Genomic DNA, 11,173 nt, shown 5'->3' with positions numbered 1-11,173 from the left:
GGAGAATAGACATTACATGTAGCTCTTGGAACAGAGGGTGCTGTGGGTTTGGATCCCCTAGCAGCTTTTCAGGAATTGCAGGGGCTAATCAAGTTTTAGACTTCAAAAGAGGATTACTCTATTAAGAAGAGATTGATGGATCATGATGATTTTCGGTATAATTTTGTTTCTGTGATTTTGCAGGAGAATACTGAAGACCAATCCCCAGGTGAGGTTGGTGGATTTTCATGATTTTTGGTATAATTTTGTTTCTGTGATTTTGCAGGAGAATACTGAAGACCAACCCCCCACTGTCCAGAAGTTTCTCAGCAGAAGTGAAGGATCTCCTGATGAAGCTACTGATGAAGGATCCACAAGGCAGACTAGGGTCAGGCTCACGGGGGGCAGAGGACGTCAAGGAACATCCCTTCTTCAAGGTAAGGACAAAAATACACTTAATGTATAACAGTGGAAAAAGAACAGACTATAGAAAAAAAGATTGCTGTCCAGTACTTTGATACTGTCTCTGAAGAATGGTAATTTATAGAATATTGTTGGGTACTGTGCTTCTGTTAATATTTAGAGTGGTTACTGGTAGACTTGTCAGCTTTTATCATTACTTCATAAAGCAATATTGGAGGCAAGCTATTTCAAAACTTGTCAACAGGTCCTTTGTTACTGTCTGCTCTTAACAATTGTGTCAATTGTGTTCGAAGTTGATCTTCAACAAGTTGTTGAGTATTAAGTGCATTGGAACACTCTGAAAATTAAGATGTTTATAATCATGTAAAAACAGTCTTTCTAGGGGCCTATTACAGAGGATAGTTTAGATCAAGAAAATGTTGGGGGATTAAAATGTTGGATTTTTATGTTCTACTGAATCTTATGATTGTGAAAGTAAAACAGTGATATAACTATAAATAATTTCTTGTTCCTTTTTTCCAATTACCACATTCCAGGGTATTAACTGGGAAGACTTGTCGGCCAAGCGCACGCCGGCACCCTTCACCCCCATCATCACCAATGAGATGGACACCAGTAACTTTTCAGAGGAGTTCACCGACATGACTCCTACAGACTCTCCCGCAGCTGTGCCAAAAACTGCCGACAGAATCTTCAAGGTATGGCAGTTTGAGTTTAGTATAATCCTTGTTTGAGAGAGGATAATATTTGTAGTTTGTTCAATTTTTCATTGAATATGTAACAGTCTTTTTACTTGTACAAGGATTCTCTTTATTTACATATCAGAAAAAAATGTGGAGGGAAATATCCTGCATTTGCTTGCAAATCCTTACATCCTGAGCTGATTTATACTGTAAATTATGAAAATAGATTTACATGTATGCCAGGAATGATATATGCAAACTTAAGACACTAATTGATAAGTCTCACCTTCCATCAGGGCTATTCCTATGTGGCACCATCTATTCTATTTGGACCCAACGCCATCACAGTTAACGACGTCTTAAGGCCTCCGCCGAACCCAGACAAACCTGGCACCTCATCTGTCAGGATGGCGGCAGCGCATCTTAAGGTAAGATTGTCCTCTTTATCCTTCCCTCCATAGATATTTTGGAAGGAACTTTTGACTGTAATATCATGTTTAAAATTAAACATCTCTGTTTAAGAAATAATCATCTCTGTCAGACTTTGCCTGTACTTTAAGAAACACAACATTACGTGTCTCCTGTCAGATATGAATTATGGCTTTTACTAGTAACGCATGTAGACGTCTGTGGATTCAGTGCACAGTGTATAGACAGATAAGAAATATTCTGTCTAGATGCAATTTTAGGTACCAGTGCTCATTGGCATGGAAGATGTTACTGCCAAGCAGAATTTACTTTATCAGGTGAATACACTGGAATATACGAATCATGGCTTACTCATACTGCAAAGGTTTTTGTGAGGTAATTCTTGTTAGGATTCATTTCCCATCACTGTTAGCAGTGAAATATTCAGTGTGACTTCGTGGTGCTCGCACTGAAAACTCATTACACTGTATATTTAGTACTGTACTTTTTCAACCACAGATGCCACCTACTGCAAAGCTGAGTCCCCACAAACTTGTATTTTGACTGACTAAGATAACTTGAATTTCCCAGGATTCTCCATTCTTCTTGAACTACGATATGGATCTCCAAGAAGGGCTGCTGGGGGACGGTTCCTTCTCCGTGTGCCGCCGCTGCCGGTCCAAGAAGACTGGCGAGGACTACGCGGTGAAGATCGTGAGCCGGCGGGCGGTGGGCGTGGCCCGCGAGATCCAGTGTCTCCAGCAGTGCCAGGGGCACCCCAACATCGTCAAACTTGTGGACGTTTATCACGACCAGGTTCATTCCTACATCGTGTTGGAACTGTTGAAGGGCGGTGAGCTGCTGGACAGAATACGCAAGAAAAAGCAGTTCACAGAGGCGGAGGCCAGTCTCATCATGAAGAGGCTCGTATCGGCTGTCAATTACATGCACCAGAGAGGAGTCGTGCACAGGGACTTGAAGCCAGAGGTAACGTAAAGAGATTTAATTTCTGTAGATAATTCATATCTCATTGAACTATTTGCCCATCATCATGCCCTTTAATGTCAAAGTCCAAAGATACTACATATATGTACCTGTCACTATGTACCCCTAATCTAAACTATATTTGCAGGAGCCAAAGACTCTGTTGTATGTGCTCTTAAAAACAGTGAACTATGAAAAATAGGGTACTGTGAAACATGATTAATTGCAGAGATGTTACATTTTAGCAGCAGTTTTCACAGGTCCAAAACACTTTTTGTTAAGGGATAATGTTTGTGATTAAACCAAATGCTTTCCTTTAAATCCTATCACAAAAGAAACCTGGTAAATACAATGCTAACTTGGTACTGTTCTTTGTTCTCTTTAGAACCTTCTATTTACCAGTGAAGCGGACGATGCGGAGTTGAAGATCGTAGACTTTGGTTTCGCCAAGCTGAAGCCGGAGAACCAGCCGCTGACCACGCCCTGCTTCACGCTGCACTACGCCGCCCCGGAGGTACTGAAGGATGATGGGTACGATGAGTCATGTGACCTGTGGAGTCTTGGCGTCATCCTGGTAGGTTATTGTCTCATATTGCGTATCTTCTTTAGAGATGCATTAGATAATGATGAAAACGATAGGTGCTGATTTCTGGCAACATTTCCCTGCCATTTTACTAAATCCTACAAAATGTCATATCTAAAATACGTCATTAAGTACATGTAGTAACTGCTTCAAAATGAATGAAGGGTATTGTGTACAATGTACATGTACTTGCCACAAACGTACACCTGTCACTTTCTTTGTCTATAAGCTTATAAAGTAATGGTTTTTAGGGGTAGCGGTACAAAACTGTTTTTCTTGTTGGACCTATCCAGAAAAAACGGACCTGAAGAAATTCAGTGGACTGGATGTTGGACCAATCAGAAAATGAACAGATTATACTGGCACTACGGCGACAGGCATTCACATGTTTTGAGACTTGTTGGTCCAAGAAAATAGCAAAAACGAAGTATAGGAGAGTTTTATCAAGTTTCTATTGTCAAACTTGGTCTAACTTAACAGAGGCAGTTAGCACTGTTTACATGAAGTCAGGATACTCCACCAAACAGATGCCTTTGTAGCAAAGTGGACTGTTTTGAGTATTGCCCATTCACAAACAATTAGGTTCAGGTTCTGGACCTGTACCTGATCCTCTGGACCTGGACCGTACCTGGACCTGAATTTTCTGTAGTGGTACACACCAATAATGTGCTAGATGTACCAAATTCTACAGAAATAACATCACCTGTACATGGGCCATCACCAAATCCATTTTTGGAGTGAAAAGCCCCAAATTTCTGCAGAACACAATCATACTACAGTGTAATCATGACAGTAACAGTAATTTCCCAGGTGTCCAATTTGGTGGTGTTATTAGAGTACAATATGCTATGTTCAGTCTCCGAGGAAGTTGTAACATGTTGGCGATGTTGATTGTGCAGTACACCATGCTGTCTGGGAAGGTACCATTCCAGCCGTCCGTGGGGAGGGGCGGGGAGAACCACGCTGCAGACATCATGAAGAAGATCAAGAGTGGAGACTTCTCACTGAGTGGGGAGGAGTGGAACCAGGTATCCCAGCCGGCCAAGTGTCTTATCCAAGGTACAGGTGTCCTTTGAGGACTTGGATAGTGTAGAAGAGCATTAAATGATTAACTGAACATAGAAGAGTAGGTGTGACCTGGTGTTGTTGTGACAAAAGCTACACTTTCAGCTAAGGCTTTGTGTCAAACTTTAGTATGACTGAGAGGGAGGAAAAAAGATAGAAGTAGTGTTACAAATGTCAAATAGTTCTACTGAGTTAGAAGCAAGGTTATAGGCTACAACATGAACTCTGGAAAGGTTCATTTCATCACATTTTGATACATGTTATGCAAACTGTTACTGTACAATGAAAGTGAGTTGTCTAGGTCCAGTAATGTTGGAAACTTCAAGGTACTCATTGCAAGATGATCAGTTCTTAAACGTAGTAAATTTTAGTAATTAAACTAACCTCTCTCTCTATAATTGATTCATGATATGCTGTTACATTTGGAAAACATGGTATTGAGTGTTTTAAGTGTAACAGTTGCCTTTCTGTCTGATTTTCAATTGAAATTAGGTATGCCAGTCTTGGTCCCTTTGTTCTGTCCCGTACAAGCTGACACAGTGTTGACTTTTCCAGGGCTGCTCACGGTGGACCCGTCTAGAAGATTCACCATGACAGCGCTGCGGAACCATGACTGGCTGCAGGGCAACAAGAGCCACTCCTCCACCCCCCTCATGACCCCCGACGTGCTGGAGTACAGCAGTGGGAAGATGTCCAAGGCTGTCAAGCACACCTGGGACGCCTTCTTCATGGTGGCTCGCGAGGGCTTCCAGCTGCAGGACGTGGACAACGCGCCGCTCGCCAAGCGGAGAAAGATGAAGAAGACGAGCTCCACGGAAACCCGCAGCAGCTCCAGCGAGAGCAGCCACTCCCCGCAGGGCCCCACCCCGCCGACCATGTTTATAAATCAACATGTCCCTTCAACAAGCAGCGGCGTGCCCACTCAGCAAGTAACAATCCTCCCCTCTGTGGTACGGCCGGCAAATACGAACTCTCACAGTAAAGCCAAGCCTGCGCCTCTTCTAGATAGTCTCATGTCGAACACTGTGCCCGCGTTACATCCCAGCATGCTAGTTTCCTCCGGGTTGCCGCCGGGTCAGCATGGTACGCGTGTGGAGCCGTCCGTACAGCCGGCATCCACTGGGTTTACTGTAGTCGGCAGCAATCCGTTTCAGACACAGAAGCAACAGGTTGCCCCCCATCCGCTCTCAAATCAAGGTCACTTCCAGAGTAACACTCAAGTCTCATCACAGGCCACCCTAAACAAAGGGTTGAATCCACCAGAGGCAAAGAGGACTACATGACAAAGACATTGTTGCAGAACTTGTGGCACTCAGTTTTACCTTTCCACGCTGCATGGGAAGAAGGAAGGACAATGTGAAATTGATTGATTTCTCAAGAACGGGAAGCACTGTCTGCTTTCCAACATTTCTGTCATACAGTACTTGTGTTCATTATTAAATGATCAGAATTATCAGATATATGCTAGGGTATAGAACTTGATATTTACCAGGCATTAACATTTGGGTTTTCTGTTTGATTTTTGTCTAGTTTACAAGAATGTTGCTTTATTTCTACATTTTTAGACATCAAATGCATCTCACTTGTTGCTTTGGTTGCACAGTTCTTTTGATGATGGCATAGTTATTTTTGAAGCATCATTAACTAAGTTTTCGATTTTATGACCGTTATAATGGTCAAATGATACAATTTCCTGATAAATATTACACGTGTCCATTAATCACTTTCTAACACTCTGGTGAATGTGACTATCACAGGTAAAACATATAATTGTGGAAACACAGACAGAAACAGTACCTCCCGGTGAATTAGTAGCCTCTTCCATGTCTGACACTTCCTGTCACTCCCCCAGTCTGACCTGTGTAGTGACACCATCTTCCCACTTACTTCATGCCACTCTACTCATAGTCATAGTGTGTACCGATAGGTACAGGCATATACATGTAAGAGCATAACATCCAGACACACAAACACACACAAAAATCTTATACACTTAATGCCCATATCAAATTGTCACTCTGGTACACATGCAATCCTTGGGTTCCTGACTTTATCAACAGCACCATTCATTTCATGCCAGCCTGCAGGAACATATTTTAAACTTCCCATCCTGCCAGTTTCTCTTTACACCCCATGTCTTCCCTCTCATACACCATTACATATATCCCGACATTCTTCTGTATTGAAATAAATACATGCCAACACAACCTGTCACACCAAAAACAGGAGGCAATAAAATACAGGACCATTGCAAGTATAATTTTTTGTACACACAACAAAAATATGCTCAATAATTTAGAAATGTTTTGCTGCAATTTCTGCATCTTTCGTTGTTCTTTTCTGATACACTATGCAGATTATTTAACCTTTTTTTTCTATTGTGATTTTATATCCGCAATTTTATCTTCAATATATAAAATTCAGCTACAGTTTTGCTTTTACCTTTTAAGTTATACTTGATTTTTCATCAGTATCCGAATTGTACTTTTATTCATGTTAGATATAATTTTAAACAAATTATTGAACTTGAAGCAATAAATGTCAATTAGCCATTGTGAGTATGGACGATAATGATATTCTTGGAGATGTGATTGAAACAAAAATTGTGTAATTGATTTGAAAGAAATATCATTAAGATGATGTTAATATATATATAGCTTTATTATGTGTACTGCTCTTTTAGACATAGTGTATGTATATATTATATGTATATATATATTGAGATGATTTATTAGATGTAATGTTTAATGATCATGGCATTTTTATACAGGGTGTTACTTCACATGTTTATAGTTCACCACAATAGTATTAAACAAGTCAAATTCATGGCCTTATTGTACGAGATACTGATAGTGGTGGTTTGTGGGCAAAGCTTTGTCCAATACCCCACAATACCTCCCCCCCCCCCCACTACGTAATGCTATGTAAAGAATGTGGTGTATCGGCGCAGCATTGATGTTGTACTTTTGCAGCATTAATGCTGTATTGATTAATCTCCAGGCAGATTTATCGTTGCCATAAGATAGTATCAAAGCTGCCCAGCTGACTCCTGTTGTCTGGCTTTACTCCTTGGCCAGCTTTGGTACTAGCTTATGGCACTGGTAAATCTACCTGGGATTAGTATTGATGCTGTATTGATACAGCATTGATGCTTTATTGGTGCTGTATTGATGCAACATTGATGCTCTATTTGTACTGTATTGATGCAGCATTGATACTGTATTGCCGCTGTATTGATGCTGGATTTGTGCTGCATTGATGCTGGATTGATGCAGCATTGACACTGTATTGATGCTGTATTGGCGCTGCATTGATGCTGCATTGATGCAGCATTGATGCTGTATTGATGCTGTATTGGCGCTGTATTGATGCTGGATTTGTGCTGCATTGATGCTACCTCTGTGAAGATCTCTTGACACTTCACCATTTCAAGCTTCCCTTATGCTATGACCATTTATCTTTTAATTTCCACTCATATATGTGGGGTATCTGTGTGGTGCAATGGCTAAAGTGTTGGAATCAGAATCAGTAGGTCCTGAGTTCGCTACTCGCCATGCCCCTGCCCCCATGACAGTGAAGTGACGCCCACCGAGCCTCACGGCCTATCTGTCTAAAGGTGCCAAAAACACCTATGGACTTGGTGCTGCTAGTGTGTCAGCATCTGCACACTTGCTACTAAGACCCGTGAATTTTTTTCCTATTATAGATTGTAGCCACATATGGTTCACTTGGTTAATGGCTTTGCTGGGTTGACAGTATAGGGTGTGGTAACTGGGACAGTCATCATGATTGTGAAGTTACAAAGGCAGTCGGCACTAATGCCCGACTACGGCAGCATGAAAACTAAGAACATTAGGGGCATTATTTTTGCAACCATACCCACTGGTGTCATCTCTTCTTTGGTTGGTTGTTTCACTGTAGTTTGTGGTATCACAAAATGCAGTTACCTTCCTGAACCCTTTTGTGATAACTTGTTTTTGCTTTATACATGTAGGAACTTATTGATTGAAATCTGCAATAATCAGTTTTTATGATTGGGTAAAGAAATATGCTACAGGCCAGGCACTTTTACTGCATTAGCCTGGTGCTTTGGGTTCTGCGGACTTACAAGATGAAACATCACAATTTTTACCTGAATTATGTAACAATTCCCTATAACTACAATAAGATTTGTCATCTACATACATGTATGTATGTCCTGAATAAAGGAATAAGACAAACTTGTGTTTTTTTTCAACTTGTTACTAATAGCAACATAATGTACGTGATAAGCCGTGTTTGTTGTGAAATACAAGGAGGTACTACAATTCCCGTAATTTAACTGAAACGGAATGTCTTCATTATGCAAATAAGTTTTAATTTGCATAACATATCTTGCATAACATAACATATCTATTACTCGAGTGACTGGTTGAAGTTTGGAAACGGTTGTACGTTTCAGACAGCATTCGCTGTCTTTCCTCACGAACAAAACTCATCCAGTCACTTGAGAAATGGTTTATATAACTTGCCACCTAGATGTGTAACCTTTATAGACCAACCACGGGATATTAAACTAGATATTGAAATACTTCCAAAAAAATAGCTGGGTGTTACTTGTTCTTTCATAAGTTAATCACGTGTCATACATAATTACATACCTGCACGCTTGCATTCACGCAATAAGAACTCCAATATTTTCACGACAATCAATTAATTTATTTAGGCCACAGCAAGTAAATTCTATGGATGACATCCTCTGCAGACTGCAAAAATAGTGCGATAGGGCGAAAAAAAACAAGATGGGTGAAAAAAACAAGATGGCTACCTTTTCAAAAATAGGTACCATAAAGTTGTGATGACTGTTGTAACAAGAATTAAAGGGACAAAACATGGTATCAGAGCCAACAAGGCATTCATTCCTGTATTTAAGACATGTACTGGTGTGGTAAAAGTGACACTAGTGTGGTAGACTGGCATCACCAACAAAGTTGGTAACCACACTTACAGCTTCCATACTGGTGTCACTTTTACAACTATCCAACAAGTTTCATTTCTACAACTACAGTCCTGAGTACCTCGCAAGTGGCAATCTCAAGTACAACTATTAGGCTAAAACACTATATTTGCTCATTTTGGTACTTTATCGTCATGTTGACCATCACTGCAGAAGAAAAAAATCTTGTTTTTTTTCTGAAACCGGGCGAAAATTAATGCGCGCGCTAATGACATCCATAGAATTTACTTGCTGTGGCCTTACCTACAAGAGGATATTTCATGTGCAGAGACTCATTGGCTGCAGTGTTCATAAAAATCGCAAGATGTCGCTTATGTACCACGGGACAGGGATTTTCTCCGGCATATCAACACAACAACACGTTGACCAAACATCATAAAAAATAACACCTTTACAACTATGTACGTAAGGCCATGTTACTTTGTGTGTTATACCGTACAATAAATTCTTCATTTTTGTTTTCTCATTAGTCTTCTTTGACCTTGTATTTGACGTTTTCATTTAATAGTATATTTATATTCATCTACGGCATAACGTTATATTTGTTCCATTTGCAGACAATTTGTTTTAAAGTTTTAAAGTTTTAAAGCATGATTAATTTTCTTAAACGGCCGAAAATTGATGTTATCCTTAGGTTATATCAACTTATGATCAAATCAACATGGCCCAAATATGACAGTTGCAGTCTATACTGAAACGGAGATGGGCACCGCTCTGCACGCAATAAGTGTGAGTCTGATTTAATCATTTGAAGGTTTACTAGAAAACATCAACAAACTAGATAAAGCAGGCAGGAAGGCGTGCGGGTGACGCTCAGTTGTTAGAAGCTCCAGGCTGGAAGGGCAGCTGCCGCTTGCAGCGAATGAGAGCCCGAAAAGCACGCCTGAACACAGGCAGCTTCCAGGCGTACAGAAAAGGATTCAGAACATGGTTCAGGCAATACAGGTTGAACAACACTACCATTGCTTTGTGAGACATGAAGCCTTCGTGCACATTGATACTGTATAACAGGACACTCGGGGCCGTGCAGACTGTGAACGCACTGAAGATGATGAACATGTGTTTGGTTTGTTTGATGACTCTTCTGGATACGTACTGCTCGGGGTTGACAAGGTTTCGATTCGCTGCGGCCACCGTCACCACAGAATTTTTCACGAAGAAGTAAATCTTCAGATAGATGCCGGCAACTACACAGAACACAAGCCAATAGGAAATCCCAAATATGTTGGATATGTAGTAGCGACTGTACGGATTGTCGGTCACTGTGGAACAGATTTGGTACTTATTCCAACCGAACTCACCATAGCCTAGAAAGGCCGGAGCTACCAACAACCCACTCACAACCCACGACAATAAAACCCACAAGAACGACCTGATAGGACTGAACAGTTTCCTGTACGTGTCTGGTGACTTGGTGATGTGTATGCATCTATTGAAGGCAATCAAAACCATAGATAGCAACGATACGTAGATACTTAGGAAGAACAATGAGCCTAGTACGGGACACATGGCGTGTCCGAGAGCGGGGGCACTGATGAATTTGGAGGCTATTGATGTTGGGTACTGGAAACCGGTCATGAAGATGTCACCGATGCTGTTACTCAGGATGAAGGTGTGTGCGGAAGTCCGGACCTGTGGAAGTAATATCCTTCTCAGATCATTACGCTCAGATGGTTGAGCAGAGTCGTAAAGGACTAAACAGATGACTGAACACATTTGTACAGTATATTGAGAAAATAGTAACAAACAAGAAAGCGGAGAAAACAAGTTACGTAAAAATGAGGACTCTGTCTATTGACAGGGACAAGGTGACATTGTAACAGCCAGAAAAAATCATGCCAGAGGTACGGCGATGAAAGCCTGACATCCAGGTAAGACGACACCCCAATTAAAAAAATTAACTTACCTGTTTGTAAGTGCAGAAGGCCAAGATCACTAGACCATTGCCTACGGTACCCACGATGCTCAAGATGCCAGTCACGGTAGAGCTGAGTGCCATTGCGTATACTGGCAAAGCCTCACTATCCGAGCCAGAGAGGGCTGGGTTGATGG

The 11,173-nt window shown here is 41.1% G+C and overlaps 2 protein-coding genes across 2 annotated transcripts in view; one reads left to right on the top strand and one right to left on the bottom strand.

Moving 5' to 3' along the window:
* LOC118411235 (ribosomal protein S6 kinase alpha-5-like) overlaps positions 1-8,683 on the top strand; it is a gene marked incomplete in the record, with an annotated part of 30,310 nt that extends 21,627 nt beyond the window's left edge. The window contains 7 exon segments of the mRNA XM_035813377.1: positions 266-416; positions 939-1,100; positions 1,382-1,513; positions 2,085-2,480; positions 2,863-3,051; positions 3,960-4,119; positions 4,681-8,683. Coding sequence (XP_035669270.1) covers positions 266-416; positions 939-1,100; positions 1,382-1,513; positions 2,085-2,480; positions 2,863-3,051; positions 3,960-4,119; positions 4,681-5,408 — 1,918 coding nt within the window.
* Positions 8,684-9,918: 1,235 nt separating this feature from the next.
* LOC118411490 (melatonin receptor type 1B-A-like) overlaps positions 9,919-11,173 on the bottom strand; it is a 4,809-nt gene continuing 3,554 nt past the window's right edge. Inside the window, exons 4-5 of the mRNA XM_035813823.1 lie at positions 11,028-11,161; positions 9,919-10,753 (exon numbers count right to left, since the gene is read on the bottom strand). Of these exons, the coding sequence (XP_035669716.1) occupies positions 9,935-10,753; positions 11,028-11,161 (953 nt within the window). The 3' untranslated portion in view covers positions 9,919-9,934. The remainder of the gene's footprint in view (positions 10,754-11,027; positions 11,162-11,173) is intronic.

This window comes from Branchiostoma floridae, chromosome 1, assembly GCF_000003815.2.
Source record: "Branchiostoma floridae strain S238N-H82 chromosome 1, Bfl_VNyyK, whole genome shotgun sequence".
Taxonomy (NCBI): domain Eukaryota; kingdom Metazoa; phylum Chordata; class Leptocardii; order Amphioxiformes; family Branchiostomatidae; genus Branchiostoma; species Branchiostoma floridae.
Note: the sequence above shows the minus strand (reverse complement) of the source record. Positions and strands in the feature narration are given on the sequence as shown.